Raw genomic sequence first — 13,013 nt, 5'->3', positions numbered from 1 at the left:
TGTTAGTGCCGTAGAGCGATACATACTTATTACATGTAGATTTGTATGTTTGCCGATGGGAACACATGGTTCTAACTGGTATTTCCTGATCCTATTGACTGATTGTTTAAATAGAGCAAAAACAATGTATTTTAGAAATTCAAAAAATGTAAATCGCCCAGTTAAACTTTCGCCCTCTGCCGATTAATATCCATATTTGCAATGTTAATGAACAAGATGTTGTTTAATAATATTCGCTTTAATGAAGGCGAAAGTGAAAAACTGTGGCGAAATTTCCCTCATGGACATATGTTTTTCAAAAACGGCAAAGATGCGCAGACATAATAAATAATAACGTTGGATATAAATCACATAATCATGTAACCTTAAAATCTGATAAAATAAAGCTATACCGTGTTTTCAAATACTGGATGATAGCATTCATAAAACCATTGATTGTTATTACAACTAAACAATAAAAGAGGAGTTGAGTTTCCAATTATTGCTCTTAATTGTTAAAAAAATATATAAATATAAATATAAATATATGAATATAAATAAAAATATACATATAAATCACACTCTATGGCCATATTTGTTATTTGCAATAATGTATAAATATTTTTTCAAAATATAATTTGCATATCTTTATTCACAGTTTTAAGTGTTATTGACTCAATAACCTTTGTTGGGGTCATTACCATTATCACTCGATAACTACAGTCATTCTCATGCGCGTAGTGATACAATTACCTGCATTTTCCATACACTCGTATACCCTACGACAAAACAAAAAACAAAGTGATATCTGTTTTTTTTAAAAGAAGGAAAAAGGTTTGAATTGTGTACCTACATTTAAATAGTAATGTTACTATAATCATCTATATATGTTGCAACAGGTTAAAATACACTCATTAAAGGAAAACAAAACACTGATATATGCAACAGGTTTGAATACACTCAAAAAGTAAAACAAAACAATGGTATGTTGCAACAGGTTTAAATATGATAAACGAAAATCTGTTTTAACACACTCTGTTTGGTTATGAGGCTATACCATTAACATATAAAAAAATCCATAAAAACAAAGGTTATATACATTCCTGTAACACTTAACTATGTTTGTTGCAAATAACAGTAAAAGTTTATCACTAGGGAAATAGTCCTATATTAACAGATGAATTACCTCCCTTCCTTAATTGACCAATATAGTGTTCAAATATACAGTGTACCATTTTCCGTATTCAACAAAAATTCATATGTAATTACCTATCCACAAGAAAGCACATTTTTCACATGTATTCAGAGAAAGATTGTCAATGTATGATCCTTTGTACATTAATGTCCCTTTGAGTGAATGTAATTATTTTGAAAAAAATAGTGTTGATATTGATAAAAATTAAAATTAAAAATTAAAAATTGAATTGCAATCTTGTGACGCTTATGGATATATGAGCAAATGACTACATCTCACACAAAATATAATGGTACGTTCAGCACCAAGTGGAAACTCTTTCCCTATCGTATTTGTTTGCAAGCGAGAACCCCATGATAGTGTCAGGTTTAATGTCTGTAATTTTGAGACATATGCACGACCTCCAGCACGCTAACATCCATTACAATAAGTGTATACAAATATAAGTTGTTTGAGTTTATTTTCATAATTGACAAGAAAAATATATGTTAAGGTAGAGAACATTAAACTGATATAAACAAACACTATAAATACTATCGAAATCAAAGATAATGTTAAGAATTAAACCATAACGTAAAGCACCAGCGTGAGCATAACGTATACAAAATATTGAAAAAAGTTCAATACGCTCACGCTAGAAACATCGAACGTATACCCAGCAATGAGTAGCGTATGCGCGGCGTGCTTAGCGCTAAAGGTTATTTAAAGCGCATCAATATATCAAAACAGTGTAGTTATGACGCATATTTTCTTTTCATGTTCTCACAGAGAATCATATTATTAGCAAGGCCATTTCATGAAACGCAATCACTTTCCATTTTACATCAATATAGATATAAAACGAACAGCATGAAAAACATCTGAAAAATTGCCCCTTGTTAAGTGGATAGACAATGTTTACCAGAGCAATATTATTTGTATATTTTTTTTTTTTAAAAACACTGATTCAATTCACGTACTGGCGCAATTCATTGTTATAGAAAGGTAAGTTTTATAAAAAAAATATATATGTAGCCAATGATTGTGTTTAATCTCTGAAATATTACATACATTTGACCTGGAATTGCAACTGCGTTCATCATTTATTTTGGATGAATAATTTGAATAATTTATATATATGTAATAAAGACGAACAATAATGCCTGCATTTGAACTGTATTCACACCGATGAAAGTACGCTTACGATATGAATGGACACTATATACAAACAAATATGCATATGACACTGTGGATAATATGTTACAAATTTAATTACAGTACATAAATACAATTGTACTTTTTCAAGTTACAAGAACCTTCCCACAGGTTATTAGAGCAAATGTGATTCGAACGTTCTTACAATGTATATTTAAAATCATTTTGTAATGTTTCATATATCACTTAACCGGCCATCTACTCAGTAAGTATTTACATCATCTCAGTCAGGATGCTTTTGGTTGGCTTCCTTTAACACTTGAAATCGTTCTAGAAACGACGGAAATGTATTTCTATATAAAATGTTACAAACAAAAATAAACCCGAATCATCCACCTATAATGTTCCCAAACTCATGAACTCGAAAAATCTTTATTTAAATCAAATGAAATATACAAGATGGTAATGATTGTATGCATTTTTTATTGTAATATCTGCATATGTCAATGCAATTGTCGTGATGAGTGGATTGAAAAGCGGAAAACTAGTATATTTTTCGTAAAGAGATGTATAAGCATTCCACTTGTATACAATGTATGTTTGAAAGCATCACACTTGCCGTCATTTGTCCTGTAGATATGTTTCCTTTTAATCAGGAAATAGGGAATTCATTTTCAACAACTTCACCGCATTTGCAAGTGTTACTCTTTTCTACACTGACAATCTCAACCTTGGATCCACAGGTTTTGCAAGAAGATTTCTTCAACTCTGTCACGTTGTAGGCTTCTAATCCAGATAGTGGTGTGAACGCTAACATAAACTCGACGCGTCTGCCCGCGTGTGATAAACCTACAAGTTTTCCTTTTGTGCGGATAGGACTGAAGTGGACTACCACTGGAACGTTGATGTTGCCCTTTATATCCATGTCTATGATGCCATCATTTCTATATGTGTTAGGGGGCCGAATTGTTCCCTTTAACACTAAGAGGTGGTATTTAGCATCCTCATCATCGATGATATTCTTCTGACTTCCTGGAAGAAGACATCTGACTCCTAGTTCTTTACTAAGCCATTCTCTTGGTCTCTTTGGATTAGACAGAGTCTGAGCCGCTGGGTTCCAATCTGTATCTTCCTTTATTTCGATAGCTTCTTTCAGAATGTCTCTTTTGCATGGACCATGTGGATGAAAGGCATACACAAAGAGTAGGATGAAAAGATACAAACGGGAGTACGGACTACGAACAGAATTGAACCAGAAACGAACTTTTACTAGGACGTCTTCAACTGCGTAAAGCTTTCGCTGATTTACAAGTCGAATCGCATGGATCCAGTCAAGGAAATCATGGTCTATGCCTGTTTTAGAGTGCAACACGCCCAATTTTTTAATATCATCAAAATTCTGTTCCAGAAGTGATATCACGCGTTTGATGTCGGTTTCATCTGTGATATCTTCGACTGTCCCCAACCGATCATCTTCCCCGTACTTCAGTTTGATTGCTGCAACTACGACACCTCTGGTATCGACGGATTCGGGAACAGTAATCATATCCATGTAAGTGTTTGAAACCATCCCTTTGAAAAGACTGTTGTACAACGTTATTTTCTTGTAGAAATTATCACCAATTTCAGAACGGTCAACAACGTTATAACATTGCATAAACAGTTGTTGAATAAGCGATAAACTTTTCTCAACAAATGATGTCATTTCGCTATTTTGCGACATATTAAGTAGATCTTTGATCGTAACAAATCTATAATGCCGTTTAATGAATTCACATATTGCCAGACGTACGTCAATCATTCCAAAACATCCCAATGACTCCTGGAAACCTGCATAACGAAGTTTCCGTGAGTTCTCAAATGATTCGCATGCAGTAGTTGCCAAAAAGATTATTTTGCTCACGGTATGTTGAAATTGCATCTCACTGGAGGAAACGTACTGTGCTATATCTGTACGTATCTGTTTGAGGTAAAATATTCCATACATGTGATATACGTAGCTCAATACAGTATCACTCTCGTCATCATCCATGATTGTGAGATTTTTTCCTTCATTGCAACCTGAAATTGCTTTTTGAAAATAAGTTTCTGTCTTTTCTCTTTCGGTGGGACGAAGTATTGTTAACGCTCGGCCAAAATGTGCCCAAAGACTTGGACTACCGGGAAATGATTCTGCTAGGGTTTCCATAACTTGGAGACGTTCAGTAAAAGGTTGCTCGGATGGTATACTTTCTATAAGTCGTGAAAACTTTGTTCGAATTTCTCTTTGCTGACTGTGAGTAGAATGATTTTCCCGGTAGATGAAAATTTGTAATATTATATCAAATACTGTCCTTGACATGTTACCTAACTGCTCTTGTCTAATTTTTAGATCTTCAATGAACTTCAACACAAAGGATTGGAGGTTTTGTTTTGCCAACTCGCTCAAATCTTGACCCTTGTCGGTAGTGGGTGCTTTTGAGAGAACCTGATCTAGAATTTCCTTTGCTATCAAATAGTGGCAAATGCGGACACTGTTGCGAGTAAAATCAGACTCGACGGGTACCGTGAATTCTTTTACTGTTGGTGGAAAATTGTCATACCTGAACGTGAACTCTAGTGACTTCCCTAGCATTGTTCCAAAGAGCTGACAAGGCATGATTCCTTGACCAAAAAATTGAACAAGTGACAGGTACCCAAGTACTCTTCGGCTTTTCTCGAGCTCTTTGTTTTGTTCATCCAATTTAAGGTACTCAGACACGTATGCAGCTACTCCTATAAACTCATGTAGATACGTCACCAAACCAAACTCTATGAGATGGTGTTTATGACCTGCAACAATGTCATCAACTAGTTTTTGGATCTGATCCTTTTTCTCGCTATCACCCTCACAACACCGGGTAAATTTTGGTCCCATACGTTTTGCTTCATTTGCAGACAGCGCACCTGAAAGGAAGTATTCATGTTTTTTCAATTTCCTTTCTATCACAGAAACACGTTTCAAATTGAGGAAAATCACGCAAATATCTTTCAATTTTCCCCGAATATTTTCAAAGGTTGTGTCATTCAGCTCATCAAATAGAACGAGAATAGGAAGATGCGTTGCTTGGTAAAGTTTAGTTATGTGATTTGCAGCTTGCTTTGGAGTTACCAAAGTGTCAGATCTTACTTGGACACAAGGTGTTAATGCATGTAACTGCCAAAGAATGTTCTGACCAAGAGTTGTACCGCCAGCACCAGGTGCATGGAATATCGTGATTTCTCCCGATTTCATCCCATCAATAAAAGCTGAGCGTATGTCATCCACAATTAGTGGCAAAATGTCTCGAGGAACGTAGAAATGTTCTGGACTGTTGTTGTAGTAGGCCTCCCAGCTTAAGTTGCCGCCTCGAAAGAATAACTTTTCTTGTTCTTCGGACGCAAACAGATCTGGAAGATCGGTTTGACAAGGATTATCAAGGTACAGAACTTGCATGCTCTCTCTGAATGAAGCTGCTTGTGTACTGTCAATAGAAGTAGCACAGGAGCCAGAAGCTGTTGGTAACCGATAGGTTGATTGTTTAGGATTACGTTTTTGTCCTACTTTTGCTGCCAGATCATGGAAAACGTGTTCAAGCTTTTCCTTGAGATGATAGTCAGGTTCTATAAAATCTATATGCGTTATGTTTTCTTGGGTTGGATTATCAGAAACAACAACTACTTGAGGAAAAGGCTGAACGGACTCATGCAATACAGATATAATTTTTTGAAACTTTTTACTAGTGTCTTGATCTCTTGGCCAAAATGCAATTACCGTCAGTTGTTTAACAGTGTCTAGCAATTTATTGATATCTTTTATATGCTTTTCGAAAGCTCCCTGTATATGCTTGTACCACTTTTTGAAACATTCTGGCGTGCTGCTTCCCGGCCTATGGGTTGAACCTGAAATAAAACACCACTCGGTCCCAAATGTCTGTATACTTGGAGGGTCAAACCAGGTACAAGGGTACACTGCTCGATTTTCCCGAAACAATGCTTCATTCCTGAAGTACAAACCCTCCGTAAAACTGTTGGCATCAAAATCAAAAACACAAAGCCAAGGTATATGCGATAGAGCTTCTTCGTGTTTTATGAAATCCGTTTTTGAGATCAAAAGCAGATAATTTTCGTCACGAAAATGTCCTACGAAGTCTAAAAAGTCACCAAACTGTGTGCATTTGTTTTGTATGTATGTCTTTGTTTTTGTATGGTCATGCGTTGGTCTTGTGAATGTTGGAATACTCGAAGTTGTATTTGTTTCTGTTTTTTTACTACGTTTGTTGCTAGATTTCATGCGATTAACTTTCGAAACTTCGCCAGCTTCGTGAGTTTGGGTACATTCTTGGGATGTATTTTTGAGTTTTTCTTCAACATGAGCAAACCACAGACCACTTTGCTTTGTCAGAGTGAAGTAATCAGTGGACTGATGCAAATAGGTTAACAGAGCCTTGCCATACATACTTTCAAAATGTTTACCATTTCTTCGATGAAAGCATGATTCAAGCGTCTGTAGATTCATCTTGTTCTTCTTAGCGTTCCTTCCTACTGCTCCTTTAGTCTCCATAATATCATACAGTTTCTTCCTAATACTTTCTTCTCCTTCATCTGTGAGAATATTAACATAATAATAATAATGGCGCTGCAGAAAAAGCATTGAAAGATGAGGCATTTGAAATTGCAGTTCTGCGGAGAACAATACACATAACATAATGATGTATTTAATATTCATTGATAAATCATAACGGTTTGCAACATTTTACCATTTATATCAGCTTTTCTATCAACTTGTAAAATCATCTTTTTCACACTGTGATAGGTATCAAAAGTGACATTCGTTATTTTCACATTAACATAAAATCGACTTAGATATTGACCAATCAGAGAGTCACTTTCCATTCACTTCGTTCAAAGCCACCAATTATATATTAAGATGCAGATGAAGCGATAGAAACATAACTGAGTGTAAAACACACAATCAATTGATATTTAACTAAGTAGCACGTGGAAGCAAATACAAAAAAATATAAAGCAGAAAACGGTAGAATTGTTTGCCCAATTAAAATGGCGCGCAGCATTGTTGTCAAGCGTGACGTCATTATAATATCGACAAAAGTTAACGTTATTGTATTCCGCGCTTTATTAATGGAGTATTATTTCTGTAGTTGTATTTGATTTTATCATGTTATACATTTGAAAATGTGATAGATTTCCCTTAAAACATCTTAGATATTAAATATATGTTTCACTCTTATCGCAAAATATTTGGATATTTTTAATTGCACTTCGTACCTCTAAAAATACCGGTATTCTGCCAGACTCGTAAAATACATACTACATTCAACGGGAAACCAATATTTATGTCCCTTCACATTAAAATGTAGGTGAATATTACCTAAGATAACATTGTCGTTTGAAAAGAACCGTTCTTTAAATGCTAATTTCGATTGGTAGTTTAATTGGTTATGAGATATTTGTAATGTCAAGGGCATTTTTTCAGAAATCAATAAATACCTCCGCGTCCTGGGCTGCTGTAAACCACTGTTGTATGATCTCCAACTATCACAGGGCTGTCTTTGCTAATTATGACCACATGTTGCTTCTGCTTTTCTGTGAAATAGAAAAACAAAATATTGTATATAAATATCTACATTAGGTGAGAGAAAGTAAAACAATACTTTATATTTTGTACGTTGTTATTTTGTTTTTGCAAAACTGTTCTGAGTGAATCGCTGATGACTAAATAGTTAAGTTTGTTGAGCCTCTCCTGAGTTCGGAGGTCCCAGCTTTGAGTTAAGATCTGTCGGTTGGTACCTTCAGCATTTAGTCCGATAGAAATTGTGAGTTGTTTCCCTTGCATCGATCTGCTAAATAAGTATTAATTGACGTTGAGCGTGAATAAGAGCGTGTGTGTGCTTTAAAATAATATTGATATCTCGTTAGAAACATGTAAAACGCCTAACTTATTATACACACTTCAACGCATGGCGAACATAGACCGATAAAGGGCTTGAATAAATCGGAGAAACAGAGTCCAAAATTGCCTATTTTGAAAATAAAATATATCAAATTAACAATCTAAAAAAATGTTTTTTAGTATAAATTAATGTTGATTCTAAAAAAATACAGTGTATATAACAGACCATCATATCGACAACGAAGCAACAAATGATACTCAATAGCACTGCATATTCATGCCTAAATGCATGTCAGAGCATGATCTATGTCCTAACAAACCACCCTGCATAAAGCCTCTACATATAGCAGTTGTAAACAAGAAGGCTTGTCGGGACTTTTCTTGGACAAAAAAGAGTTGTTAAGCGGGGTTACGTTTAACATACATCAGCATCAACTGGAAGATAAGGACCACAAGTATGATATCAGCTTCATGTTTAAGCCAATGTCAAATTGCACACGCGAAAGAAAATTGTATAATTTTAATCATTAATGTGCTATGACAACCACTTATGTAAACATAATCTAATACAGCAGTATGATTGAAATATGCAACACATGTTTGTATTGTATAGCAAAATGTATAGAAATGAACCAAAATGTAAACTTTTGCCAAAGTCGCCATCATTTTCTTTTGCATTTATTTTTACCCTAATTACATATTATGAAAAAATACATGACTAGGATTCATCGCAGTTATTCACCCGGTCGACATTTGCTTTTAATGAAAATATTCGATATGAAAATATTCGATTGAAAATATTCGATATGAAAATATTTCAAATGAAAATATTAGAAATGAGAATTTAAAAGGTCAGTTAAACTTTTTTATGCACAGTCTTAAAGTTAACTTTCTTGAAAAATACAATTGTATTGTGTTTATGCATGGATAAATACCTGTCAAAGCTGGCATGCCGACATGTTCAATGTTGGTAACATTGTCATCCGAAGCCACAATGCTTACAGAGTCAGTTTTGTGTTGTTCAGTATCTGCTGGAAAAACACAAACAATAATCGCTACATCAATATCACAATGTAAATGTAATAGAATATGAAACGTTTCAATTGTATTGAAATGTCAGAATGAAAAATCGTTTTTCTGAAACCATTAAGTAAAAATTGCAAAAGGTATTTTTTTCGCTGATTTCATAAAATATTTAAAAATGCGAATATACTTCGTTAAACTTAGACTTAAATTTTAGCTCTATCCAAACTTAGGCAGCATACACATACTCTAACGTAACGATTTTAATACACGATTGCAAAAAGAGTATACAAATGATGTTATGAAATATATCTGTTTAAAGAATATCGAATCCAGGACTAGTAGAATATATTATAGAGTCATTATTTTGTTCTCCTCCCTTTATATATGCACGATATACATTTACAATATGATACACATGTGTGAGATTAATATGGCCTTTCCCTAACCAAAGGATATGATAATGCAAACCCTTTACCCTCCTCACTGGGGAGGAGAATCTGAAGCAGCATTTCGTTAGAAAGTTGAGAATTACTTTTAAGGGAGGAAATTTGTATTTCTGCTTTCGAGAAAGTGAATGAAACCTTTTCTCTCCAAATTTTCCCAAACCAAAATAAATCGATAAAATGGCACACATTTGTCAAATATTAATCAATTAAGAATACATGGTAATGTATATGCTAACACGCTTAAGATAATAACAGTTATTTTAAAATAAATAATACGTGAAAATGCACTAAGCAGCTGAAGATAGAAAAAAAAACATCATCATGTTTTTTACGCTTTACTTGGCCTTATAAACTGCAGTGAGCTACAACAATGTTAGCTGGGTGTAGCTTAGATGAATGACCGCTACAGAAGGGAAAACAAGACGTTTTGGTCGTATTTACCTGCAGAAACATTGCCAGGCAAAGAAGTATCATCTACAGAAAACATATTTTCTCTGTCCCTCTCTTTGACCTTTTCTTTGATCTTTTCTTTTTGTTCATTTCCTACAAGATAGATGTACGTTAAACTCACAGTTAATTGCACTTATGAAATTTAGTAATAAACACAGTATACTAAAGCAGCTGCATCATACAGCTTGTTCGTCCTTCTAAAACTCATAAGCGATGCTAGTGGTCACAAGGTTTTTTATGGTCACAATAAAAAATATATACACAGTTTATTCAAAATAAGTAATACGTAAAACAGCACTAAACTGCCTTACACAGAAACAGATTTGTCATACGTTATTTACACTTTGATCTGTATTATTAACTTCAGTGTGTTTCGAACATGTGTTATGAGCGATTAAGCATATGTAATTGCTAAAGCTGGCTATCCATTCAAATAGTAGTGCAAATTCGAGCGTTCTGATGATTTTTTTTTTTTTTGCAACATAAGACTTCAATCCTTAATATTTCTACCGAAAATTTCGCGGAACTCAGTTTAAGACTCGCCAGGTGCAGTTACCTTGAGTCCCGCGACCTTTCGGACACCTGATCTCAGAATCGAGTCACAAATGCACATCAACCCGCCCTGGTAAATGGCCGGGTGTTACAGGCGAATATTTACGGCCTCCTGGATCTCATGTTCAAAATAATTACTCCTGGTAAGTCTCAATCCTACTTCAGAAGGCCACAGTAATGGTCAAAAAATTAAGGAATGTAGTCTTGTGATGCGAACAAAGTTACAAATAACATCAGAATTGTCAGTACCATCACAGATGAACTTTCATACTTACAGTTTGTAGCGTGTTATGTGTTAAGTGGATGTAGCTAAGATAAATGACCACTACAGAAAGGAAAACGATTTTTTTTCGTATTTACCTGCAGAGGGAACAATCTGCGGATTGTCAGGCAAAGATGTATCGTCTGCCAAAATCACCCTTTCTCTGTCCCTCTCTTTGACCTTTTCTTTGACTTTTTCTTTTTGTTTATTTCCTGTAAAATGAATGTACGTTACACACACAGGGATTGCACTTTTGAAAATTTAGTAATAGGTACAGTATATCAAAGCCCCTGAATCATACAGTTTTTTTGTCCTTCTAAGACTCATCAATGATGCTAGGGATCACACGATTTGTATGGTCATATATATGCTTACACATTAAAAGTAAACATTTATTTCAAAATAAATATTACGCAAACAAATCTTAACGGCTCAAGATACAAATTAATTTGTCATCAATTATTTACACTTGAATTGTTTGTTTTTTTAAACTAAGCACGTGTTAGTATTATATGCTGGTTAACCTTTCGGATTTTAGACCAAATTCGAGCGTCCTGGGGAACTTTGTAACTTTTGTTTGCAACAAAAGACTACATTCCTTAACATACCAGGTGTTGTTGCATTGGGCCCCGTGACCGTTCGGACACGTGCTCTCAGGATCGAGACATGAATGTACACCATCCCGTTCTGGGTAATTGTTGGCTGGTACAGGCGAATACATATTGTCCCCTGGATCCCACGTTCAAAATAGCTACTCCTTATAAGCCTCAGCCCTGCTTAATATTCCCGCAGTAATGGTCAAAATATTAAGGAGCTTAGTCTTGTGTTGCGACCATAAGTTTAACGAAAACCATCAGAATAGTCAGTACCAACACAGATGAACTTCCATACTTACAGTTTGGAGCATATTGATGTAATAAGTGGATGCAGATGAGATAAATGACCGTTAAAGAACGGGAAATAGGAGGTTTTGTCGTATTTACCTGCAGAAGGAACAATCTGCGGATTGCTAGGCAAAGTAGTATCGTCTTCCAATAAGAGCTTTCCGTTGTCCTTCTCTTTGACCTTTTCTTTCTGTTCATTTCCTGCAAGGTGGACGAACGTTAAACTCACGATTGATTGCAATTTTTAAATTTAGTATTAGACACAGTATATTATAGTCGCTGCTTCATACAGCTTTTTCGTCCTGATAAAACTCCTCGGTGATGCTAGGGGTCACACAAATAACTTAACTACTTATGACCTGTTATAATATACATAAGTAAAATCCTGTTACCACGTATCTCCTTAAGGATATTAATCAAATTGATATGTGTGTTTAAACCTACTTTGTACACAAATAATGTAGGTATAAATGGTTTGAAAAAAGCAGACCCCTTGTCTTTTGCCAAAACCGTGGCTGAGTGAAATATTTGCATACCACGATACGACAAAATAAATAACTATTTAGTTATAATTCAAAATTGTTCCTTTATATTTCTGAGGAACTAAACTGTTCGCACCTTAGAAAGTGATAGTAAAGGAGATCATCATGACTACTAAATAACCTGTTCTAACTTGTTAAAAAATTAAGAAAATTAAGATACAACCAAACACAACCAACAGCAAAAATGAAGCTCTGTGGGAACTTTATGAAGATTGTTTTATGTATATCTCACGAGCAGATAGCAGTAAGGTTGCAGTATATGAAGAAAAAAAGTTCTAAGGAGAAATCGTGATTCACTTCATGAAAGCAAAACTGTATGACGTAGTCCAGAAAAAATGCCCCTCCGTTTATATAAAAAGTACAGATCTAGATCATAAAAAGGATTATAACTTTTCTATCCGGGAGAATGCCGATTATTCAGTCATTTAACTCTTTTAACGTCAGTTTGTCAAAAAAATGTCAAAATCTGATCGATGGCGTCACAATAGTGGTCACCTAGACAAAAGGTGAGATAAGCTGATAACACGTATTATCATCTGCAGGCGTTGTAACGGGACAATGTAGAGTAATTGTAAATATTGAGCTTTGCTATATTACAAAGATGAACGACCCTACCCCACCCCCACCCACCC

General features: G+C 34.8%; 1 protein-coding gene across 6 annotated transcripts in view; it reads right to left on the bottom strand.

Annotated features, from left to right (window-relative positions):
• Window positions 1-555: 555 nt before the first annotated feature.
• Window positions 556-13,013, bottom strand: part of LOC110453253 — a 46,356-nt gene continuing 33,898 nt past the window's right edge. For all 6 annotated transcript variants that reach the window (XM_021502133.1, XM_021502136.1, XM_021502135.1 and 3 more), the window contains 6 exons: window positions 11,939-12,040; window positions 11,054-11,167; window positions 10,133-10,234; window positions 9,155-9,250; window positions 7,817-7,912; window positions 556-6,910 (listed from right to left, as the gene is read on the bottom strand). In XM_021502133.1, coding sequence (XP_021357808.1) covers window positions 2,961-6,910; window positions 7,817-7,912; window positions 9,155-9,250; window positions 10,133-10,234; window positions 11,054-11,167; window positions 11,939-12,040 — 4,460 coding nt within the window. In that variant the 3' untranslated portion in view covers window positions 556-2,960. The remainder of the gene's footprint in view (window positions 6,911-7,816; window positions 7,913-9,154; window positions 9,251-10,132; window positions 10,235-11,053; window positions 11,168-11,938; window positions 12,041-13,013) is intronic.

This window comes from Mizuhopecten yessoensis, unplaced genomic scaffold, assembly GCF_002113885.1.
Source record: "Mizuhopecten yessoensis strain PY_sf001 unplaced genomic scaffold, ASM211388v2 scaffold7205, whole genome shotgun sequence".
In the NCBI taxonomy this organism is placed as follows: Eukaryota; Metazoa; Mollusca; class Bivalvia; order Pectinida; family Pectinidae; genus Mizuhopecten; species Mizuhopecten yessoensis.
Note: the sequence above shows the minus strand (reverse complement) of the source record. Positions and strands in the feature narration are given on the sequence as shown.